Source organism: Phaethon aethereus (genome assembly GCF_964289735.1).
Source record: "Phaethon aethereus genome assembly, chromosome: 26".
NCBI classification, from domain to species: domain Eukaryota; kingdom Metazoa; phylum Chordata; class Aves; order Phaethontiformes; family Phaethontidae; genus Phaethon; species Phaethon aethereus.
In genome coordinates this window covers 3,833,159-3,858,311 of record NC_138602.1, presented here as the reverse complement: position 1 = coordinate 3,858,311, position 25,153 = coordinate 3,833,159, and the positions used below count along the sequence as shown (strand labels likewise).

Below are 25,153 nucleotides of genomic sequence, written 5' to 3'. Positions count from 1 at the left end.
TCACTTTTTTTTTCCACTTAAATTGCTTAGGGATTTTTTTCCCTTAAGGATTTTGGTGTGTTGTTAACAGCTTGTAGAACTCTTCAGCAATAGAGTTGTGCTAAAGCAGGGTATGTTTTAAAAATTCAGCATTAAATTTTGTGACCAGTTTCAGTTATTTGTAATAAAAATACCATAACATAGTTCAATTCACTATAGAGAAAGTTAATTGTTTTATTAATTGTATCTTAACACTGCTAAAATGTATTTAAAACACCTGTAATAAAACACTAGGTTTTGGAACTGTTTTAGACTCTCATGCTTTAATATTAAATGTAAAATTCATGCTCATTTTTGTTAAGGAAATATCATAAGCTTTTTATGATATTTCATTAAAGGGTTCAGCATGTCAAATGTGTGAAGTGTGTTTCACAACATACTTCAAGCTAAGGAGGAGATAAGCTTTGCTAAGCTTCTGTAGTAATTGTGCACCTGTCAGAGTTTCACGGATTACTGCAGCTGTATAGCTGCTGTGAGCACACCGTAGCTGTGCTGGGCTTTTCTGCCATTGCTCATCTGCTGATGGAACGTTCTAGCTCCCTGTCGCAGTGTGGGACTTGACTGACAGTAGTCTGTCCATGCACGGATCTGTTCTTAGAAATTTAAATGTGTACAGACGGGTTTTTTCCCGTTCACAAATATAATATGAGTACAAGCCATCTTATGTTTTCTTTTTCTGTAATGGTGGGGGGAGGAAACAGTGAACGATGTGCCTGTTTTTCTGTCTGACCTCTCTTGTAACTCACTCTTATAACTTGTTCAGTCACTTCCTTCACCCCTCTCAGGTCCTTCTGCTCTTCTGCATTTCACCCTCCGCCCCCCCCCCCCCCCCAAGAGCTATGCTATAAATTTAGCAAAAACTGAAGCCAGACTTCCAGAGCTGATGATTTTGCATTTACCTCTGGGCTACCCCAGTGCTGGCTGAGCAGAGTTGTGTGTGGTAAGGAGATAGGGAGTGGGAGGATCCGTTTCTTGCCAGTGGAGTGACTAAGGTCAAATTCTTTTCCTTCTGCCTGTATTGAGTACTGTCCCCTGTAAAACAATTCCAGTGACGCTGTGGGGTGAAGAACTTCAAAAGCTATTGAAAAATACTGTACTGACAGTCGGCCTTTACCTTTTTTCCTGAGCAAGTTCCTGTTGAACTGCTTTTCTATGACCATGTTGATCTGGCCTCGTTCAGGCTGCTGTTCAATATTTATGCATTCCAGGCAGGGATTTGTTAACATTGTTATTTGATCATAAACCAGAGGAAGCTTAATTTGGTGAAGCCTGTTTTGACAAGGTTTAGTGGAATGAAGTAAAATAACTAGGTTTGTCCAGAGAAAGTTAGATGCAGGTCATCCAGCTAAAAGATCGATCAGTGCCTTGATTCCAGTTAGCTGGAAGAGTATGCCACAGGGCAGCTGCAGTCTTCTGTAGACCTACTTTGTCCATAACGTAGGTAGGTCACCGCCAGCCTCGCTTGAGGCAGCTTGGAGGAGAGCCACGTCTGGGCGCAGAGAGACTGCGGGAAGCAGGGGCCGAGCTGCGGCAGGACGGGACGGCGAGAGCAGCCTCAGCTCGTCGGGGCGGGGAGCGGCTGCCGGGGACAGATAAGCCGCGGCCGCTTTGTTCCCGGGTCAAACGCGTCTCCGGAGCTGCCGAACCAACTCGCGGGCGGCGGCGGCCCGGCAGGCCCCCGCCCGCCGAGGCCAGGCCCAGCGGGGCCGCGCGGTGCCAGGCGCGCCCGGGCGGCCTCCCGCCGCCGCTCGCCCCGCCTTTCCCCCGCCCCGGCCGCTGCCCGAATCAGTGGGAGGAAGATGGCGGCGCTCATCCCCCTCAGCCAGCAGGTAACCGGCCTGGCCCTGCCGGGGGAGGGGAGCCAGCTGGGGGCGGCTGAGGCGAGACGCGGCCCTTCGGCCCCGGTGGTCCACCGCCGATCGGGGAAGGGGGAGTGGGCCCTCCCCGGTGCGGGTCTCCCTCCCGCCGGCGGGTGCATCCGGGGCCGGGTCGGCGCTGGGGCATAGGCCCTGCCTCTCCCCGCGGCCGGGGGGGTGGCTCGGCCCGCGGCGGGGAGAGGGTCGGTGCGCGGCGAGGAGCAGGCCCCGGGCGGGGACGAGCAGCCGCCGGCTGTGCCCCGCCGTCGGGCTGGGGCTGAGCCTCCCGCGGCAGGCGCCGGCCGCTTCTGTGGGGGCACAAAAGGCCCTGGCGCCCTCCCCTCATGGAGGCCCCGCAGCTGCCCCACTGGGGAAGGGGCAGGGCAGCAGCGAGCCTTTCTGCATGCTTTCCCTCTCCGGGCTGCAGCTCCTGGGCTTGAGCTGCGGGGGTTAATGCGGTCCGGTGGTCCGAGGTCCAGGGCTGTGCTGCAGGAGGGATGGGGCTCGCTCTCTGCTCGGGACTCTGACTCCGGTCACGTCACCCTGTTGTCCTATTTGTAACACGGGATTAAAGCTGCCTTTAGCTGTCGGAGTGTCATGACTGTGCTTAATATTTGGGAGGCGCATGAGGAGCGTAGCCACAGGCGCGGGTACACCAGGAAAGGACTCGGTATGTAGGAATGAAAAGGAAGTTTGCACCCATCAGCAGGAGAATGAGCCTTCAGCGGGAGAGTGGAAGACCCCGAACCTTGGAGCTTGTCTCGCACAAGGAGGGTGGCGTGCGTCTGGGAAGAGGCTGTGTGTCAAGCTCTGGTTAAACGTTTGGGCTCTTTGGGTAGATTTTTGTTGTTAATTTCTCACCCGAATAATTTAAACCTGAACAGTGTGATCACTGTTCAGTCTTTTTCCATACGCCTGTGAAGATAGTTGGCTTACTTATTTCCTTTAAAACAAAAGAAAAGCAACACCACCCCACCACGCCCCAGTGCCTTGAAATTAAAACTATTTTCTACGCTGTGGCTAGGCCAGTCAGGAATTCAGAACTGCTGTTGATACGTGAGATTATTTAAATGCGTCCATTTCCTTTTAATAACGGACTTTTATTTGTGATACTCTGAAAATTTCTCGTTCAATGGAGTTTTGTGATGCTTGGGTAATAGGGGATTTGTTGTGTGTCTTAAGAGAGCGCGCTGCTTTTTGGTTTCTGAATAGCAGTAGGAGTCCTGCTTAACATCTGTTTAATTAAATGAACGTGTTCAGAAACATCTAAAAACATCCATGCACATACAAACTGTTACCAAAAGTTTTGAAGTGATGTGGTGCAAAATAGATATGTATCATAAACTCTGGACTTGAAAGAGTTTGTTGTCATGGAACTTCTATAGTATGTTGGTAAAAATCTATGAAATACTTATTATACTAGAAATCCTGCTTCTGTATTGTTTAAATTCTAATTGGTATTTGAGAGACTGCCATCAATGATATTTTCTTTCGTATAACATAATGTGTTGAGGGAAAAAGGTCTATGTTGCATGAACGTACTGGTTATTTTGACATTATTTTCCAATTAATTATTTGGAAGCGTTGTTTTAAAACTTCTTTTCTATATTGAACTGTCAAGAATAACCTAGCTGGAATTAGGACAGTAAACAAAACTTCCCTGGAAATTAATAAACTTCTTCTTTTAATAGCCTCAGTTTAATGATTACTACAAAGGTATGTGCTAGTTATAATAAATGCCAGAAATGGTATTAAAAGGAATAGGAGAGGTTATATGTGTTGTAATGTTGAAGCATGTTCTTTCAGAAAGATATAAAATACGAATGTTAATGATATCAACATATTAGGAGCTATAAAAAGATGCGAAATGCAAGCATGTGAAAGCGTTTACTCATATTTGTTCTCATAAATGAATTTTATTGTAGTGTCCTTTTTGTGAAGTTACGTCTTTATGAAAGAGAATTTGGATGTCTAACTTACAGTATGCGAACTATTAAACAGTTTCAGCTGCCTTTGTTTCAACTGGCTATGCATAAGAACAGTTGATGAGCAAGCATGTAAAATCAGTTCTTGGAGTTAAACAACAACTGAAACTGGATTTGATTTATCCTTGATAACTTTTTTTCTTGAATATTTGATCACCTTATCAGTGGTCTTTCCACTGTGCCAGGCATGTTCAACCTGCAGCCTCTGGAGGTTATGGAGAGTTGTGTTAGATATTGGGACAGTGCAAATGATTTTGTAGGTTAGTGTTCTGAGACAACTCGGGATACTCAGCAAGTAGAGTAAGGGCAAAGGTAATATTTCTGGGGCAGCAGCAACCTTCTTTTGGCTCTCATCTTTGTGGGACATCTTGGTTTTTCCCCTTTCACAGTACCTATTTTCATCTATCATATGATGTGACAAGAATGTCTGAAAGAAAATTGTGAAACAAGAGGACACGAAGGAAAGTAATTAATCTGATGCAGAGTTCTTTGTGGCCCTGAGATGACCTCAGGAAAGAAGGCTGCTAGGAACTGGCTTTATTAATTGTTCTGGTGGCAGCAGCTTACACCTGCCTTTTTCCCAGACCTGTGGGAGGGGACGTGGAGATGTATCCATGTGTGTGCACTGCGTACCACAAATGCAGTGTACCACATCTGCTGTGAGAGTGCAAGTTCAAAGACTTGAACTTCGCATTTGTACGGGGAATCAACTTGGAGATGAAACAAGGCGGCATCAGGGCTCTGAAGTCTCTGTTTGGGAGAGTGTTGGTGTAATTGTTGGTGTAAAGTGTTGGTCATAGATGACGTTTTGGGGAATATGGAGTAGGCATAGAAACCACAGGGTTGTTGAACTGTGAGTCAAACTGAACCACTGTATAACAGGTTATATCCTTTGACCTCTCATCAACTGCAAATTCTTCAAAATGCTTTTCTCTGATTGCCAGCATTGGCACTGTTGTGTAGGTTTGTCATCAGCAGATGTCATAAAATTACAGAATCATCTTGAATGATAGTGATGTAGTCACATGTGGTGACAGGTAGATAGGCAGCTATGCTGTTTTTATCACTTGAGCCCATCTTGTCTGGTCTGCTTCATCACAGAGATGCAGTCATTTAGGTAAACTGGTCAGAGAGGCTTCATCTTTGTAAAATTCTGCAAGCAGAGAGTTGAGCGATGAACTGCTTTCCAGCAGCGCTTGGGTGAATACATTGCTGTAGAAGAAATTTCACAGCATTTAAGCACATGACTGGATTCCGGCCACCTCTGTCAGGTAAGTCAGCTGTATATCATGGCTGACAATACCAAATGAGGATGACAGGAATGTCTGGTGATGGGATGAGATCATTCAGTACTGCTGCTGGAGAGGTTTGCTCTGTATCTTGGTATGAATCCAGTCTCTGCATGCTCCAGGATGCTCGCCAAGTTAGTTAGAGGAGCTTGTAGTTGGTCTTTGACGAGCTTCTCTGAGCCTTCTCATAAATGAGACGTATATAGTTGGGTGACGGTTGGCTAGAACATACTAGAGTTTATTCAGTGTTGGACAGACTATTGCCCGCTTCCACCTTTTCTCTGAATGATGTGTTTCCTACTTTGGACAGGAACGCAGTGCTTATCTATGCCAGCAAAAAGATGAGTCAGATTTATGAATTATGGTCGCAGCTTTCTTCTTCTGCACTCCTGTCCAACTTCTGGAAGGGCAAGAGCTTCCAGAGGGTACTGATGTTGGAGAACGCAGCAGCTTATTTTGTCGATGGGTATAAGTGAAGTACGTTTAAGATGCTTAGAGAGCTCTTCTGAAGAAACTGCGTGATTTTTGCAGCCAGTTGATCTTCAAAGAGTCAGTGTTTGCTTGTGTTTGGTTAATAGGGTTTAGTTATTTTGGATAGCTCCTTAAATTAAGATTTGGCATGTTTATTGTAAACTTACAGGAAGATTCTCTGTGTGAAAAAAATAGAATTTCATGTTCTTTATTGGTCTTCTATTTCATCATATTTCTGTCTCCCCATCAGTGTAGGCAGAACATCCGGAAATCCATGTGGATGACAAGGAAGAAGGTGGTGTTTGGGAGGTGACATACCAGTGATCAGAGTTAGTGCAAAATAATCATTCATGAGATGTCTGACTTGCGTCCTGTAGGTGGAGAGCCGTTGTCCCAAGCAGGCTTTGGGATGTTTCGACGTCTCTGCATCTCAGTCATTAAACCGTTGTTTTATGGTGTTGTTTAGTTGCTTATTTTTTAAGGCCTTTGACTGCTACAAGGAGTGGCTTGTTTGAGACTAGATTGTAGCGTTTTTGCTCTTGGCATTGAGGCTGGAGAACGGTGTGGAGGTAGAAGCTGCACATGGCTAGAACTTCTGTGGGAGTCGTAGGAGGCAAGAGAGAAGACGAGTGTTGGGGCTTCTGCCTCTTTTGGCATTTCAGTTCCCATTTGCTTGAGGGAAGAGGAATCTGCTTGTTTAGTATACTGAAAAGGTAGGGCCTACCTTTGTGTCATCTGCTTTGGTGTAATGCAGTGAAAACACAATTTTCAAACATTGTCAGGGAATTGTGACATACGTTAATTAACCATTCATTCTGTTCTCTTTTACTCTGTTTCAGTTTAAGAGCCTACTCCTGAAAACGCATAAACACAGGCATATTTTGATACCAGGGCTCTGTCTGTGTATATAGTTGTCTGCTGAAAATATGCCATAAGTATTTATACAATGCAGGAGGTAGTCGAGTCAGCATCATGTTGAAAACCCTGCCTTTGATATCGGTGGTTCTCAAACTGTGATCTGAAATACTTTGGCAAATAGTTCAAAGCTGTTCTATAAAACCTTATTACCATATAGTGTTGTTAATTAAAAAGTGCAAGTATAAGTATGAATGCTGGTGAATAAGAAGTTTTATGGGGTAACAGTAGTCTGTTGGCTACAAGTTTTGGGGCGTCACTGTTATCCACACTTAGATTTCAAGTATCCAGTTTGGAATACAGCAAATTAACATATTCTTTTATATTTTTGATGGAAGTAATACACAAAGTACTGTACGCTTTTTTTCCTGCCCGTCCCTAAAGGTGGACAATCTGTGACTGCAGTTCATTTGTTTTCTTAATGCTTCTCTTGTTTTTCAGTTTTCTACTGGGAATCCATTATACGAAACTTATTACAAACAGGTACGTTTTTAAAAAAAAAAAAATTGAAAAATACAGTGACATTTCCTCTTCCTCAAGGTTTCCCTGTCTTTACTTTCCCCATTACAGTACTAAACTTCTATAAATTCTCTCTGCTGAGTGGTAATGTACGCTTGTGTAACTCCTTTTGACCTAGAGACAAGCGGCGTTCCATTTGTTATCTCTGCTTTCATGACAGACATACTTCAACTGAATGTGAATTTTTATCTTTCAGGTAGATCCAGCATATACAGGGAGAGTTGGGGCAAGTGAAGCTGCACTGTTTCTTAAAAAATCCGGTCTCTCTGATATTATCCTTGGAAAAGTAAGTTGCAGGAATTAGACAATGCAGTAATTATTTGTACACGTGCTTAAATGCAACTGATGTTGAGCAGAAGGGGTTTGCAAAGAGGAATTAGGTGGAATGCAAATCAGATACTGTGAACATTAGGTTAACCACAGATTGGTAATGGTTTAAAGGTATTGTTCTGAGTTTCATAGGAATCTGAAAGGGAAAATTGTCTTTTGTGTAACATTTTTGTTGTTAGCTTGAGAATTAAATAACATTGTATGTCATAACTTGAAAGCTGCACCAAACAGTTCAAGACGACATACAGTTTGAGCTGAGTTGAGTTTTATTTTAAAATCACAACGGCTTTTATTTTATATCTCCACAGATATGGGATTTGGCTGACCCGGAGGGTAAAGGATACTTGGATAAACAGGTAAATGAATTGTGCCTGTAGACCTCTTACATTACCTTCTACAGATTAGCCTTGTTTCAAGAAAACCCTGATATCAATAGTAGTTATCTGTAGCTTTATTTTTTTATAGTTTTCATTTACAAGATGGGTTTTTTTCCTAGCACTGCTGATATCCAAATATATTGCTCTGTGAGTCTGCTGGAGAAGTTTGGATCCAACTTTCTGTCTCTCTTTCGTTCTGTAAATAATCACTGCGTGTGTGATATGTAGATACGTAGTCATGGAGTCTTTCACAAATAGAAACTAATATTTTAAGTTTTCTTTTAGAAGTCTTTCTTGCATGAAAAAATATAACTAGCATTCCTAAAAATGGCTTGGATTAGCAAATACCAGGTTACTTGCAGATACAGAGAATTTTTTAAAAGATATTATTAATTTTTAAGAAAAATTGTTGAAGTTTACTTAATTATGGGAGAGTCCTTCTTAAAAACTAGCTTTGAAGTTTTCTGCTCTTTGTTCCATGTTATTGTAAAGTTTTTCCTGAATCATCTTTAGAAGCAGTTGGGGTAGTTGTTGCGATGCAGTTAACTGAAGGGGGCTATACATCTGTTGTTTCCATACTTTACTGAGTTGCGCAGTGTTAGCACAAATCATAAATTGGAGACTGATTTAGACCGGTTGCTTTTTTTAATAGAAAACACTCTTGTTGTAGGGTTTCTATGTTGCGTTGCGCCTTGTAGCATGTGCACAGAATGGCCATGATGTTAACCTGAGCAGTCTGAGCTTGACTGTGCCACCTCCTAAATTTGTAAGTAATATATACCTAAATGTATGTATGTGTTATATAAGAACCAAGGCTTCAGTTGGAACACTGGAATAATCTTCTGTTTCATAAATGTCATGTTTCTGAGACTTGAGGCTGCTGTCAAACTGTTCCTTAAGACTATTGCAGTCATGGCAGTAATATGTACCAGCCCCTTCCTGGACTGCAAAACTGATGCAAGTTTAACTACGGTCAGCTTGTTCGGGAAGCTGATGTGGCTAAACTCTAAATTTATGAAAAAAAAAGAAAAGAAAACAAGATTATTTTGGGGGTAGGTCAACAGGAGTATGTAGTAAAGGACGTGACTGCAGCTTTGTCTGTGGTAGCAGCTGTGGAGCTTGTCTCAATTCTGTGTTTGGGTACCTAATGCACCTAATGGCCTTATCGAAGTACAGTAATAGTACAAATCAGGATGACTTTGGGAGGGGGAGGGGGTATATGTGCAGCCTTTTTTCTTTTTTTCCATGTAGTTAAGCTTCATGTCTAAAACCATCTCTTAAAGCAATTAGTTAGGATTAGAGACAGAAGTGTGTGTATTTTTATATATCTACATATAAATAAAAAATTCTTTAATTTTTAGCATGACACTAGCAGTCCTTTGCTGATCACACCGCCTTCAACGGAGACTCACTGGGCCGTTAGGGTAAGTGTAAAAGACAACACATTCCATCCATTCTTTAAAAGTAAATTCTTTAAAAGTAAATGTTTTCCTGGTCTGTAATTTTCCCAGTGAGAGAATTTTGTATCAAATATATTTCCTATTTCAGAAGTCCTCCCTTTCTGATGACAGACTTGTGCACAATAGAGAATAATGGAGCTGTAATTTTGTATTTGAAATAAGTATTAAACAAGCCTTTAACAACCCTGGTGTGGTGTTTTTAGGACCCAATGAATTTTAATCTTCTGACTGAATTTCTTCCAGAATCCTAATAGTAGGCACTTTTATGTTTGTATAAAGGAACCCCACTGAGAACAACAAGGCATTTCACCAAATCTGTCCTGAAGTATTAATTTAAAGCTTGAGTTCACATGTTCTAATTAGTATTCAGTGATACACACAATATATATTTCATTGGGAAAAATGTAACTTTTGAGACATACTCAGGAATATTTGTATTTAGTTAATTTTCAAATGCAAACATTTTCCAAAAGATACAAATTTAATAAAATAACTTCTGATTTTTGTTTTCTATTTGCGTGCTTTACTTTAAAGCGAGAAGCTAATTATTTGGGAAGAATAGTTTTTAGTTCTACAGAGTTTGTCAAAATTGGTTTAAAATCTGGTCAACCGCGTTTTAATCAGAATGCATTGTCCTTTAGGAACACTACAGAAACACACCTTGTGTACTGCATGTTTAAAATCTCTTAGCTACCATAATCTTAGCTTTGAAAATAAGCTCCTAAATCTGGCTCCATGGGGTTTACATTTAAATACAGCGTGGTGGCACTTGCAAGAAAGCTTGGAAATTTAAAATGAATACATTACTGACCAGTCTTAATTTCTTGCAAGATCTCATTTTCAACACTCACACAGGCACACTTTTTTACTTATTCAGGCTATTTCTTACCAACTAGGTGGAAGAAAAAGCAAAGTTTGATGGTATTTTTGAAAGCCTTTTGCCAGTAAATGGTTTACTTTCAGGAGACAAAGTAAAACCAGTACTGATGAATTCAAAGCTACCTCTTGATATCCTAGGAAGGGTAAGTATGCTGTTTAGATTTAGCTGTTCTCTATTTAGCTTCTCATAGTTGCAACATTAAATATTTAAATGTCACTTATCAACATAGATCAGGTTTTGGCTGCGATTTTACATTAAGTGCATGCTATAAAGCAAGAACATTAAGTAGGCTCTGAAGTCTTCCGTTTAGAAATAAGAATATAATAGTAGTAATTTGGGCCCTGGAGCAGATTGACTTCATTATCTCTGTATTCATATTAAGAGCTGGAAATTCTGATTTTGGTTGTTTAAAAACAAGAAAAAGCTCTCCTAAGCCATAATAGCGTTTATAACATTATATTCCACTGTTCTGTCATTTTTCCAAACACAAATTATTAGACATACCATTAAATCTATCTACTGTTTGTACAAGAGAACACTTTAAAACATCCTAGTTTATTGTAGCTGTCAAATTGTCAGGTATTTTTTTAATACATATTTATAAATGCTGCTGAGATCTGAGTTTAGTGCATCCCTTGCATATTTGCAAGGGAAGCAAACCCTAAAGTATTTTTCTGCTTCCATTTAAAATACGTAATCTTTAATGTTTTGCGTATTGATATGACTGAGAATTAATACATTCTACATAAGAGCTGTACCTGCGTTATATACTTTCGTCTCTTCAGGAGGAACTACCTCTCTCTATGTTATCTACAAGATCTAAGTATGACTTATTTTAATTCTGTGCTTGAATATTGTGAAGTACTCAGTCTTGAAAGGCTGTGTATCTCATCTTGATATTGTCACAATAGAAATTCAGGAAGCTTTTTCCTGTTCCAGGAAAGTTTATGGATGAGATAGGTGGCTGAGGAAATGGGCAAAGGACTAATCAACTAGCTTAAATTTGTACAGGGGTCCAGTGATAAAGCTGGGGACAGAGTTCAGATGATTGAGCCTCAGTCTTAGCATTCTGTCCACTCTACTATACAGTCTCCAAGTCATATTGATGATTAAACAGTGTTAGCTGATGGCTGAGTATTAGAATACACAGTTTTGTATCCTTCTAGATCTCCTGTATGTTTCATTGATTGTACTTGACCTAAGAATGAGCTAAAGTTGCTAGATGCTTCAGTTCTATCCTATAGAAAATACTGGGGGGTGGACTTTTTTTTTCTTTTTACTAAAAGTGAGAACTAGAAATTTAGGAATGGAATGCAAATTAGGAATGTATTGACTTTTCTACAAATTTGGACAATCTGCTAGCCCATACCCTCTGGACAATTCTGAAAGCTACCTCTGGACGTTTTTAGTCAGCTTGATGACTCCTTAATTACAACATAGAAAGATGAAAAACTTGCCTGTGTTACATCCAGAATTTGTAGAGCCAGTGTTGATTCACGTTGTGAGAAAACTCTAATCCAGTCTGTTTCATCAGAGAATGTTTAGCTAGGTCTAATATAACTAATGTGATCTTCACAAAAATCTGTTTTTAGAGGGCATGCTTAATGTGATGACAATTAACATCAAAAGCACAAAATGTAACGTTCTCGAAATCCTTGGTTGTAGGTCTGGGATCTCAGTGATATTGATAAAGATGGTCACCTGGACAAGGACGAATTTGCTGTGGTAGGTTGCTTTAAATTCTCAATTCACAGTGTGTCAGTTAAAGCAAACAGCTCAAATTTTTCTCTCAAAAGCTTTGTAGCTTTCTCTGCTACAGGCGACTGTTCTAATCTAAATTGTTCACATGGAGCTATTAAATGATCTTTCTCATATCCATCTACTGACTCTTGCCTCTGTCATCAAGATTAAGGAATTACATTCAAAATCATCTGCTCTGGTTTACATCTCTAATCTTACTGTCTTTGTTTTACTAATATGTAAATGGCTGACACTGCAAAATCTTGTTGCTTTTTCTTACTGTTAAAGTTATCTGACCTTTTTGCCTCTGCAGGCAATGCATTTGGTTTATAGAGCTCTTGAGAAAGAGCCAGTTCCTTCACTACTACCCCCTTCTCTCATACCACCTTCTAAAAGAAAGAAGACGCCTGTCTTTCCTGGTGCAGTTCCTGTTCTTCCTGCAAGTCCTCCACCAAAAGATAGCCTCCGTTCTACCCCATCTCATGGTAGTGTCAACAGTCTGAACAGCACAGGGAGTTTGTCTCCCAAGCACAGCATGAAACAAGCACAGGTATAAATCTCCCCCTGCCTTTTTTTTTTTTTTTTTTTTTTTTTTTGGTATCAGTAAACTGCAGGAAAAAATAAAACTGCTTTGTGATTTCTGCTTTGTGAGCACTTTTCTGAAAATGTGTTTGTTGTTGGGAATGAAATGAGAATGGTAAGACTTGGAAGAACTGAAGAAGAGCAGGTGAATTTTAGCCAGAGTGATCATGAGATAGCAAATCTTACGGAGAATTTTCGCTGTCATAGAAAGTGAAACCACAGAAAGATTTATTCGTGTATCTGCCTTAATACCAAAGAAATCATGAATCTACGTGCTCAGTGTGTTGATAAAGACTGTTCATCTTCTTTTGAAATATAAAACTTTGTTTTACAGACATCTGTGAATTGGGTAGTACCAATGTCTGAAAAAGTGCGATATGATGAAATTTTCTTAAAAACGGACACAGACATGGATGGTTTTGTGAGTGGCCAAGAAGTAAAGGACATTTTTATGCATTCAGGTCTGTCTCAGAATCTCCTAGCACATATATGGTAAGAATTCCCTAGTAGCCGTATTTTTGTAACTTGCTGATCTGGGAAATCAGATTATCCAGCCAGAATTGTGATCCTAACATTAAAAAAACCAACCAACCAAACACAAAAAACCCAACAACAACAACAAAACCCTCTTTTACTTTTCCTGTTGCCATACTATATGTGGGCTATATGGAAAAACAAGGGAGAAATACTCACTTTGCTTTTCTGGCAGGGTCAGTCTGTGAACTGTGATTGTTTTTTGAAGTTCTAGTGCTCTAAATATTTTCTTAGAGTAACTCTTCTATTCCATTAAATATGTCTAATAAAATACTGCTCTGTTTATGGCTCTCTTTCACTAGAATAAGCAAACTTTGATGAAGCTGAATCAAAAGAAAATTACATTTCAGGCTTCTTGGTAGAGGAGAAATAAGCTTTTCTTGTTTATAAGTATGATCTATTTTTTATCAGGGCTTTGGCAGACACAAGACAGATGGGAAAGCTAAGCAAAGATCAGTTTGCACTAGCAATGTATCTCATTCAGCAGAAAGTCAGTAAAGGAATTGATCCTCCACAAGTGTTGTCCCCAGATATGATCCCTCCCACAGAGAGGAACACTCCTATACAGGTAAGTCGTTGATTATTTGTAGATAATATTGAGCTTTTGTGCTTTGAAAGTAATGGGTTTTGAGTACTAATTTTGTAAAATTTTTTTTTAGTACTACGGTAAAGAACTGTCAGCATTTTTTCTTATGTCCTCTTACAAAATTATTTAACATTTGAAAATACATAAATTTTTAACCACACAAAACAGTAAGTAAAGAAAAATGCAGTAGAATGTTCCATAAATAAAGGAATAATAATGCTGAGAAAAGTCTAGCATGAAAAATACTCCTTTGTCATAGAAAATGAAATTGTAAACTTTTTTAATGGCTAAACGAAGAGTGATGACTTCCTAGTTTCTAGGAATTGGTGGTTGGTTCATCCGTTGTAGCATGACGGTCCATAGTGCTGTATCCACCACTGTTAATACCATTTTAATGGAGCACCTGATCTCTTACTGAACCCTGCTTTGTTCTTTTCCTCAATAGTGTCTTAGTGTATTTCTGAAACTTAAATGAATAAATACTTTTGTCATGTCAATACATTAATCTTTTCTATAAGTTATGTAATATTTTCCTTTACTCTTTTTACTTTCCCTAACCAGAAAGCTTTTGAGCCTCTAAATACATTTTAATTGTTGCTGTTGCTCTGGTCCGTTTAAGGTTTTTCCTATATCCTTTTTCTATAGACTCTGTCAGGTTACTTGACCCCTGTAGGAACTGAGATCTCAGCACTAACAGAAATGCGTCGTGTGAGTAATTGTAACATCCAAAAGAATGCAAATTTGTTTGTGTAGACTACTTGTAACTTTAAAATCTACACCTTCTCCTGTCTCTTTGCTCTTGTGTTCTGTGACACTTGCTTTTGGCATGATGATAATGTCACAGTTACCAGTATTGGCTGTTGACCCAGTGATACTGCTGCTTTCTACAATTTGAGATGCATTGGCCTGTCGGGAAGTTCTTTGACAGGCAGCTCGGTGTTGGCATGTTAGTTACTGGTGTACCAGTTCTGTTGAAGCTGTGGGCAATAAATATACCTTGGTGCAAGAGCTTTAAGCTTCCTGTTGTTTTCAGTTCATTGTATCTTTCTTTTATCCACTGTGGTTTTAGCTGAATATAACATGAACTAAACTGTATGCTACGGTGAACATAGCAGATTAGTTTTCTGTTCATGTGGAACAATGAACTGTGTTATCCTAACCAATGCAGCAGCTCATTTTAACTTACTTCATAAACATATTGGGTAACACCTTGTTATGATCCTATACAGCATACAGCACGGGTCTCTCAGTATCTGGTCTGAAAACATAAAAGTGATACTGGAAGCTTTTGATTTGCTAGCTTGAAGAATTAATCTGGATTGTTGTTATTTATGATTACTTAATGGCATATTAACAAAAGAAAAAATTGAGGACTTAATTAACTTATTTAAGCTGTATATTCACCTATTGTTTCTGAAAAAAATAAGTCACATTTTACTATGCTGTCTGTTTGTGGTTTGTTGGATGGGTTCTTTTTTTTTTTTATATTGAATAAAGCCAAACTTTCTGTGGTTATCGCAGCAATCTCTAGGTGAGCAAAGCAAGCAAACTGTACTTTCTTCTTTTTAAAATGCTATTTCAAAATGGTAGGTCTCCTGATTTGTCATACTAGCAATGAGTTCAGTGTTGCAGTTTTTGCTCAGTTGCAATGATTTTTATTTTTGTTTTAAGAACTAGCAATCCTCTTAAAATAATGACAAATTTTGTACCAAATGCTGAAATCCTTTTCTTAATAACTTCTAGTGACAATTTTCTTGTCTAAAAGGCAAGAGATACCCTCTGCACCTTTCCTGATCTGCACCTGAATGGCTGTAGAAATGACCTGCAGGAAATTTGGTATAATTGCAGAAATTGGTATTAATTTCTGGCAAGCCTCAAGAAGATTGAAGTTACAATTTGATGTCATTAAGTTCCCTGGAAGCTTTGCTGTTGGCTATAGCAGAGCTGGAGTTTTGGTTTTTTTAATTTTAGTTCTACCATTGCCTGCAGTTTATTTGTTGACGTTGTGCATGTCCTTTAACTGCTGCATATTTTGACTATCCCATCTGTTAAATGGGCATAAGAAAATTCTCCTGTCTCACAGGTAGAGTTGTGTGGCATGCTCAGTGGTTGTTGCATTTAATAATTCGATGTCTCCCATAGACTTTTGCAAATGCATATAATCAGGATTGAGTCCAAGCTTTGTCCTCAGCCTTTGAAAAGATTTGCTGGTACAACTTGGCATTTTAATAGACTGTTTTATTCTTAACAGGATAGCTCAAGCTCCGTTGGATCAGGAGAATTTACAGGGGTGAAGGAACTGGATGATATTAGTCAAGAAATTGCACAGCTGCAGAGGTAATAGTTGTGGACTATTAACAAAATTTTGGAGTAGGAGAACCAATTAAGTCTATAGTACTGATGTGTCTGTTACTTTTGTTTTCTTTTAGTCAGTTTATCATTACTTGTCACTGAAGTTGGTGTCAAATCTCCCACTGATACCCTACAGTTAGCCAATTACGTAAAGTCAGCCTGGATTCTACAGGTGACTTCAGGAGATTGATTATGGAACAGATAGTATTTTTCAAAGAATAATTGATACGTATGCACCTTTACTCCTTTAAAGAATATATCAGAATATGAGCTGGCATTTTTTTCTGCGTGGTGTATCCAGAGTAATACCTAGTTGACTTCTACTTGCACGCATGTGTTTGTTTGTATTATTTAACTAATCACAAATACATGTGCTTGGTTGTCTTACAGAGAAAAATATTCGCTAGAGCAGGACATTAGGGAAAAGGAAGAATCAATCAGACAGAAAACCAATGAAGTTCAGGTAAAAACTCTGTTTATCATTATTAGTTTTCATTGTAATCTAAAATAATACATGGGGAATTAAGCATTCTTTCTTCTATCTTTCCTTAAGTTGCTTCTGGGCGAGTCTTTCTTCCTTTCCTGGGATTTTCCTCTAACTTACAGAAAGATCTTTATTTTCCTGTTCTCCATCAGAAATGTTTTCTCCTGAAGCTGGCTAATATGAATAGAATATGATACATGAACAGTTTGAAATATCTTTTTGTTAGTGCTTGATCAACACTGTAATTTAGGAAATCATTGTTCAAAGAGCATTGGTTTCGATAATTAGGATAGCTCAACTACATGTGCTCTTTGTCACAGTCCCTTTCCATCTTGTGGGCACTGGTTTGTCTCCTGATGTCTCATATGAGTTCCTGCAGAAACAAAATGTATGCATGCAGGGAATAACTTATATAACATAGAAGATCTTTTAGATTCTAGCTTCTATCCCAGCTGAAACCAGGACAGCTAGCCTGTTTGTGGTTGATCATTCCTATAAGAGAACAGCTAAATGTAAGTTAAAAATTGTGGAATTTTCCTCAGGAACTGCAAAACGATTTAGACAGGGAGACAAGTAACTTGCAAGAGCTAGAGGCTCAGAAACAAGATGCCCAAGACCGCCTGGATGAAATGGACCAGCAGAAAGCCAAACTGAAAGATATGCTGAATGATGTAAGGCAGAAATGCCAGGAAGAAACACAGGTGGTGAGTATATGTTAATTCTGGACATGCTCAAGAGTATTGTGTCTTTTGTTGAAGGAAATTCTGATTATTTAATGAATAAGGTTGCTTCGTTTACTTATTTTTACCATAAATACCAATTTCCACACAAATACAGAAGTCCAAGAAAGGATTTTGCCAACCTAAGTACTTTTCATAATGTTCATAAATGGGGGGTTGAACCAGATGATCTCCAGGGGTCCCTTTCTATATAAATTGTCATTGTTCCATGAAACGTTTATTCAGCTAGCAGGGTATTGAGATGTATTATTCCTGACCCATGAGATAGTCCATGGGCTACCATGCATATTTTGACCACTGTGAACCTCATGTCAGTATTCTGCATTAAACGTGGGGTTTCAGGGGTACACAATTGCAAATGTAGCTAGCATGTTATCTTCATGTAGAAACTTAGTCTATAAGGTCACGTAAGGAAGTGTATAAGGAGAGTCATATGCAACTGTAATTTTAACTCCTATCAGAGTTAAAGATCAACTTTATAATACTTGATAAATGTTTGAACGGAAAAGCAGCCAAGTTCTGAAAACTACAAGGTAACCATCTAAGAAACACCTTTTAACTACCTTTGTAATTAGTGTGGTATTTCTGTCATTTAAAATATTAATATTTCTTTGTTTTATTGAATGTCCTGTGTGCTTTTATCAAGGATTTTGTGTAACATAATAAGCAGCATGTAGTTTTTTGTATTAAGTTCTTGTTACCTTCCTTAGTAGTTCATAGGTTGCTTTACAACTTTCTATTGTTTATTATAAATTCATAATTTATTAAGTTACATTTATTTCACATTTCACTCTGACTCTTGTGTTGTTTTGTTTCAGATTTCATCACTAAAAATGCAGATTCAATCTCAGGAATCAGATCTAAAATCACAGGAAGATGACCTTAACAGAGCAAAAGCAGAGTTGAATCGCCTTCAGCAAGAAGAGACTCAGCTAGAGCAGAGTATCCAGGCTGGAAAAGTGCAGCTTGAAACAATAATCAAATCTTTAAAATCAACACAGGAAGAAATAAACCAGGTATTCACGGTAGTTTATACAACTTCTTTTTTGCTTCTTCAAAGGCTAGGAGTTGAACATGAAGTAGAAAGTTTATTTTTCAGAAGAGGGGAAAAAAGTACTGGTTTGAAATAGGCCTTTTTGACTGGTGCTTTGTAGGTTAATTTGCAGTTTGAGTCAGGAAAATTTCAACTCTGGTGGGGTTGGGGGGGAGGAATGCAACTGTCTTACAGCCATGTTTAATGAGAACACAAGAATGACTGTTACTGAACGTGTAACACTAAAGCATTTTTCACTGCTTAGGCAAGAAGTAAACTTTCTCAACTTCAAGAGAGTCATCAAGAAGTCAATAAGAGTATAGAAGAATATAATGAAGCTCTCAATGGGATTCACGGTGGTAGTCTCACAAATTTAGCAGACATAAGTGAAGGCCTTGGGCAGACGGAAAGAAGCAATTATGGAGCTGTGGTAAAAAATATACTGTTGTTTAGTGTATCTTACAATAATTAGGCTTGTAACTTGCACCTAATCTGAAATTGTTAGGTTGTTTGTTTAGCTGGCTTTTGGTAAGTTAACGCATACCATGATCCCTGCAAGGTAGCAATCTTCACCACAAGGCAAGACAAAGGTTTGAATGCTCATGGAAAACCTGGTTTTTAAGCTTTGGGTTAGATCTTGTGCTAGGATTTAGTGCCTGTGTAACTCTTAACAGTATGAATATGTAAGCAAACTGTAATTATGTAAACAAAAGGAAAGGTCATGTTAACCATTGATTTGTAACCTGGCACATCTTTAGTCTCAGGAAATAGGTAGGACTTTGTTTCCAGTTCAAGTGTTTTGGTTTTTTCTTGCAAGATCTCTGGTTTACCAAGGTGACACCTTCTCTTGCTGTAAACTTCCCTTTAATCATGTATTTCTTTCACATTTCCAAAAGAAGCTATGCAAATTTCTCCTTTGTGGTGAGCTATGTTTATTACAGATGCCAATAAAAAACATGTTCCCCTCCCAAAATACATAATAGCCTTCTTCTGCTTAAACAATTCCAGCATCATTTATCTCATTTATTATGCTTTTTTAATCAGTATTTTTCCCAATTCGTAAGATCCTTCAGGTTCTTAAAGATTTTTCCGGTCAATTTCTTTTGAGTATCTATTGTTGGTTTGGATAGTTAATAAATTGCTGTAAATCACAAGATTTTTCAATTTTGAAGGCTATTTCTTTGCTTTAAATATAAAAGTCGCATATTTGCTTGATTCTACTTGCACATCTACTTGGTGCTTCCTCATTAGGAAAACACATTTTCCAGAATCCTTGTAAGCACAGTATTTATGATGGGTTTAGTATGAAGTTAAATATCTTTTGTGTATAGTGTGGTGTTAAATATTCAGCAGACATGCTATCTTTATGCCCTGCTTTTTACGCTTTGTCTGTGAAGACAAAATGCTTGAAAGAAGAAAAATGTAGATTAAAACGAACAATACATTGAGACTCATGATCTTAAAACACTTTAGTGCTTAGTTTCTGTGCTTGCATGGCTTGCATAAACATTATGTTTCAGTTCCACTGGAAACTTCCAGACGTTTCTCTTATTTGCAAAACCTAAGAATCGCTTACTGGAAGAAAACTCCAGTAGACGTTCATAGTAAATTTTTAAAACCATTGTGTCCCTTTCCTGTTTCTTAATTCTTCCTTCCTCCTCTCCCCACCTCCCTCCCTGTTCTTCTGAAAAGTATTCATTAAGACTTCTTCATTTGAATCTTGTAAAGGGAAGAAAGAAATCCAGTATCTTTCTGGTGCTGGAGGCAGCGTAAGTGGGTAGTTGTTAGTAGATATTTCTTAGAGCTGAATGGCTTTGATTGTCAATGGAGCTCTGTTGTAGAGGTGCTGTATGCACATATGGCTACTGTGGCAAGGACTGGTTTCATCGAAGAGACCCAAAACAGACAAAGACAGGGGTATGAGACGCAAACAAACGCCATGAAGAGGTTTTATAACTTTAGTTTGCTACTTGTTCATACTGGATGTTTTTGTAACTTGGCAAAGCTATAAGGTTGCCCTCCGCTGACAGACCTCTCTTGTCAAAACATTGGGGTGACGCTCTTCCTGCCGTGTAGTGCTGTGTGATGTGAAATCTGCACTTGAAGCGTTAAGTTCAAGTTGACAAGAAGCAATCTTGAGTATGACTACTCATTAGTAAGGTCTTGTATTTGTAGTCCACAAATGATTTGTGTATCCTATCCTTTTAAATAACTGTCTTACCTGAAGTTGAGTTGTAGAATAGCTGGGAGAGAAGAATGTTTTCATAGCCTAACGGTTGGAGGTTTGGTTTTGTTATTTAAGTATTTGAGAACTGAATATATTAATATGAGAAACAGTTTAACTTTTTATTGTCATACATATCACTATCTTTTGATGTTCTGTGTACCCTCAGGCTACTTTTTTTTCCTGCTCTGTAATTCTGCTTAGAAGCCACTTATTCAGAAGGTTCTTTAGGAAGTCATTTTTAAGATTAAACAGGAACCAAGATACCATAGAATTTCACCTAAATGGGTAACTGAGCATTTTAATCATGGTAAGTTGCTGTAATGTTTCTTCTCTTAATTTTTAGGATGATCCATTTAAGAATAAAGCCTTGATGTTTACCAATAATACACAAGAATTGCACACAGACCCATTCCAGTCAGAAGATCCTTTCAAATCTGATCCATTTAAGGGAGCAGACCCTTTCAAAGGCAGTAAGTGACCAGTGGCTTACCTGAGACCTTGAAGACCAATTGTTGAGTAAATGATTTTTTCCACAGACTTTTATCATCTTGCTAAATAGTGGATAAAACAAATGATTTTTCTATTCTGCATAGGTGACCCATTCCAGCATGATCCTTTTGCAGAACAACCACCTGCTTCAGCAGGTAATAGCCCTTTTGATGACAGGACAGATGTGATAAAAACAATTTGTAGCCAAACACAAACATTTCCAAGGTTTCCCTGGCTTCAGATTTTTGGTTTGCATGTGAGAACTTAGAAACCTGACAGGGTGTGCATTCAGCATCAGTATGTTCATAACATGCATGAGAGTCTTTATTAGAAGCCCGTAAGCTTAATATAAACATGTACTTGGTCAATAGTACATAGTTAATACTATGTTAATACTCTAGTTAATACCCTGTCGAGAGAGGTATCTGGAAGTTTATCAGATGTAACAAATCATTATGTGTGTTTATAAGAAAAATTACCTCAGTGAGTACAAGGTCAAATATAGAATGGTTCATTATGGACACACTAGGTGCTACATTCTATTTACCTTCTAATACTCCTCCTAGATCCGTTTGGAGGTGACCCGTTTAAGGAAAGTGACCCATTTCGTAGTTCTGCCCCTGAGGATTTCTTCAAGAAACAGGTGAAGAGTGACCCATTTACCTCAGATCCATTCACGAAACCTCCCACTTTACCCTCAAAGGTTAGTAATTTTTAAATCTACACATAACAGATTTCTTTACTATCCACAAGTTTATTGTCTGAAAGCGAAAAGGAACAAAATATCACTAAATACTTTTCTCCTAACTGATGAAATATCATTAATTTTATTCTTAAAATTGAAGTATGGATTATTAAGGCAATCAGCAGTTTATTCTTTCCAGTTCCATGTTAATGATGTATATTCACCATGAAGGTGCAGTTAGGTGGATTTTTTTTTTTCTGTTGGGTGTTCCAGCCCTCCAGCACCCCTCATTCACACCATTACCTCCACTCCATCGATGTTTCTATTTGTGCAGTCACATAGTGAATTAGGTCGAGGAACTATCTGGCTAAAGGATTACCGAGCCACCAACAGACACTAGAGCCAACACAGTGGAAGGACTGCACAGAACACGTTTGTCAAATGTACAGTCACAGTTCTTGAGCTGTCCGTAGGTGTATGTGTGTGGTTGGTTTGGGGGGGGGGGATTTTTTTTTTATTATTATTTTTGTTTTAATTAATCCTTTCCCTCACACTTACGGCATTCATTGACTATTGCCACCCAAGTGTTAGAACGGTATTGCAGTATCAGTCAGTGAGAGGTTAGTTTAAGTCTTGCAACATAGGTTTGTACTCAGATAACAGCAGACTTTTCAAGCTGAAGAGCAACTGTAAACACCATCTATTTAAAAAAAAGCGATATACAGACTCTCTGAATTAATGATAATGTAAATGCCTGACCTGAATATTTAATCTCTGTTGCTTAAAGACTGAGAACTTTGGGTGTAACTTCTTATTTTGCCTTGGTAACTAATATTGCTTGTATTTCAGTGTGATACGCTTTTCACTTCAATGTGTTTTGCTCGTAGGTACTTGGTGTTTTGTTCAACGCTATCAATAGCCAAATGCACTAATAATGCAACATTCATATAATTGGTCGATTTTATCCTATTATATGTCCACTGCACAGAGTGGTCTGAAATGGGAAATAATTTGTCTTAAAGCAAGAGATTTTGATACGCATAAAAAGACAGGTGCACGGTACAGCAGAACAATAATTATATACATCTGTTCTTATTTAGCCTGACCCTTTTGAAAGCAGTGACCCTTTTACGTCTTCCAGTATCTCTTCAAAAGGTCCAGGTAAGAAGAAAAAAATTTCTCATGAAGATGAATAAGGAGGTAGCTCTTTATGAAAGAAGAATCCAATGTAAAATTTGAGAATAAAGAGTCTTGTGAACTGTTGGCAAATATCATTGTGTTCCTATCACAGATTACGAAGATTAAGTCTTCACGTACACGATATGCTTCACTCCTTTTCTTTTGTTTTTCCCCTCCAAACAGCTTGGTAGAAAACCTATTGTTTTATAGAATTCTCTTTTAACATCTCATGCCAGGTCAAAATGCAAGTGTTTTTTAATCACCTGCCTAGTTTTGTACTTCATTGTCACCAAGCATTCTTTGTAATTCTTAAGTATTATCTTAAATAACTCTCTTCCCCTCCTCTGTATCTTTTTCAGATCCATTTGGAACACTAGATCCATTTGGAAGTGGCGCTTTCAGTAGTGGCGAGGGATTTGCGGACTTCAGTCAGATGTCAAAGGTAAAGGTTACAAGGAAAGCAACTGTCCTTTTGAAAATTTATGTACAGATACTTTTTTTAAGACTGTGATATGATTGTAACTTTCCAGCTGACAACCCACTTTTGTTAATTGTTTTCCAATCAACCTCACCCGTTACTTAGCAAAGCATTTTCCATCGATCTCGGGTATGACAGTCTTACCAAGACTGGTAGATTCAGCAGGGATAAATAACTTTTCACAAGCATTTTCAAATACCAGAGGAGCAAAAGGAATAACTTCTAATTGTTACTTGTAAGAAAAGGTAGTTGTTCCAGATATTAATGTATTTCAGTGTCCAACCTTCTTCTCAGTTCTGAAGTCTGCTTCTTGGATACTTCCTCTCTCGTAGTATCCTGACTTGTTCTTAGGCTTCTCCATGAGTCCAGGGAACCAGAGGAAGGTGGAAAACATGGTGTGCTCAGAATTGCTCTTTCCTTCGTTTCTTGGTATAAACGGAGTATATAGGGTATTTCAAATAGAACTTGGTCCTTAACTCCTCATCTGCATCAGTCACTGCCGTTAGCTTTCTGAGAAGGAGTTTGGAATTCACAGTTGACATCAGATGCACAAGTTTTTATGCTTAGTTCCACAATAACATTTGAACATTGCAGAGTAAACGTTAACTAGAAAATAGATTATCGTATCACTTTGACTAATTAAACTTCTTGTGTATTTTTTCTAAATTTTCATATTGATTTTTGTGAGAGTTTTAGCTCTCCACTAGGTGGCAACAATCTTTGCAAATATTGATGTGTTTGGCTTGTGTTAGAAGTTCTAGCGAAGGTCCAACTGCAAGCTTTAGCTTTGCCTACGAAATGCCTCTTTCTTCGTTTCAGGATGATAAATTTCTCTGCATGGCATAATTTTTTGTGCTTTTTTTTTAACTAATAGGAGTGTCCTTCACAAGAGCCAGCTGAATATAGGAAACATTAAAAAATACGTTTTTGGAATTCTCCCTGAGCTTTTATAAAAAAGACAAATAGATGTGTGTAACTTAAGAAAGCTTGGAGAAAAGCTATCTATTCTGCAGTCTGCCATGTATTTCCAGTTTCTGTCATGGCTCTGTTTATATCAGAGTGGAGGCCAGACTGCAGCATGATTGTTCATTGCCAAATAGTAGAGTTTTACTTCCTTTTATTCTTATCATCAGCTTTTTGCTAGGACTAAAAGTTCTAGAATTAATTAAGTGATTAAGAGCATAAGTACTTTTTGAATGTTAATGAAATCCTAGCACTTCTGTCAGTGGGTGTTATCCTCTTACACCACTGACATAATTCTGTAAATCTGTCCTCATTTTTTTAAGTTAATGCTTTTACTTGAGTTAACTTGTAGCCTTCATGAAACAACAGATGTTGTACAATGTGCTTAGATTCTTTTTCTTTTCTTTTTTTCTCATGTAGTCAGTAGCTTCAGACCCCTTCGCCTCCTCTTTTGGAGGGGTGGGATTCTCAGATGACCCTTTCAAAAGCAAATCAGACACACCAGCGTTACCACCGAAGAAAAATGTCCCTCCACGACCCAAGCCACCCAGTGGTAAGGAGGTTTTCTTTTTTTATGAGCCAGTCCCTGCAACCTTCCGTATATTATTTGACATAAGGGCAAGTTATTAGTCTTCTATCTCATTATCTTATATTTCAACCATGGAGGAAGGTATGATATTATTAGTAAATTAGCAGAAATTGTCAGTAAACCAGACTGGAACTCTTCAGATTGGAAAACAACTGATTAGGGAGTGATATGACAGATCCGTAAAATCACTTGTGGCAACGAGAAATGGGGAAGAAAATTTGTCTTTCCAAGTAGACAACACATGAGATTAGTAAATGACACCTTCAAAATAAACAAAGAGGTTTGATTTTATTCAGTACTCTAAATTTTGGAGGGTTTTGTTTTTTCCCTCCAAGGAATATGGTGAATGCAGAAAAGTTTAAATGGGCTTA

At 38.5% G+C, this 25,153-nt stretch overlaps 1 protein-coding gene across 1 annotated transcript in view; it reads left to right on the top strand.

Moving 5' to 3' along the window:
* Window positions 1-1,838: 1,838 nt before the first annotated feature.
* Window positions 1,839-25,153, top strand: part of EPS15L1 (epidermal growth factor receptor pathway substrate 15 like 1) — a gene marked incomplete at both ends in the record, with an annotated part of 40,644 nt that continues 17,329 nt past the window's right edge. Inside the window, 22 exons of the mRNA XM_082011030.1 lie at window positions 1,839-1,868; window positions 6,997-7,038; window positions 7,271-7,360; window positions 7,713-7,760; window positions 8,452-8,547; window positions 9,143-9,205; window positions 10,138-10,263; window positions 11,787-11,846; window positions 12,175-12,411; window positions 12,778-12,935; window positions 13,389-13,545; window positions 15,815-15,900; window positions 16,306-16,378; window positions 16,942-17,103; window positions 17,958-18,155; window positions 18,438-18,602; window positions 20,743-20,869; window positions 20,993-21,043; window positions 21,455-21,591; window positions 22,674-22,734; window positions 23,112-23,194; window positions 24,614-24,746. Coding sequence (XP_081867156.1) covers window positions 1,839-1,868; window positions 6,997-7,038; window positions 7,271-7,360; window positions 7,713-7,760; window positions 8,452-8,547; window positions 9,143-9,205; window positions 10,138-10,263; window positions 11,787-11,846; window positions 12,175-12,411; window positions 12,778-12,935; window positions 13,389-13,545; window positions 15,815-15,900; window positions 16,306-16,378; window positions 16,942-17,103; window positions 17,958-18,155; window positions 18,438-18,602; window positions 20,743-20,869; window positions 20,993-21,043; window positions 21,455-21,591; window positions 22,674-22,734; window positions 23,112-23,194; window positions 24,614-24,746 — 2,383 coding nt within the window. The remainder of the gene's footprint in view (window positions 1,869-6,996; window positions 7,039-7,270; window positions 7,361-7,712; window positions 7,761-8,451; window positions 8,548-9,142; window positions 9,206-10,137; window positions 10,264-11,786; window positions 11,847-12,174; window positions 12,412-12,777; window positions 12,936-13,388; window positions 13,546-15,814; window positions 15,901-16,305; window positions 16,379-16,941; window positions 17,104-17,957; window positions 18,156-18,437; window positions 18,603-20,742; window positions 20,870-20,992; window positions 21,044-21,454; window positions 21,592-22,673; window positions 22,735-23,111; window positions 23,195-24,613; window positions 24,747-25,153) is intronic.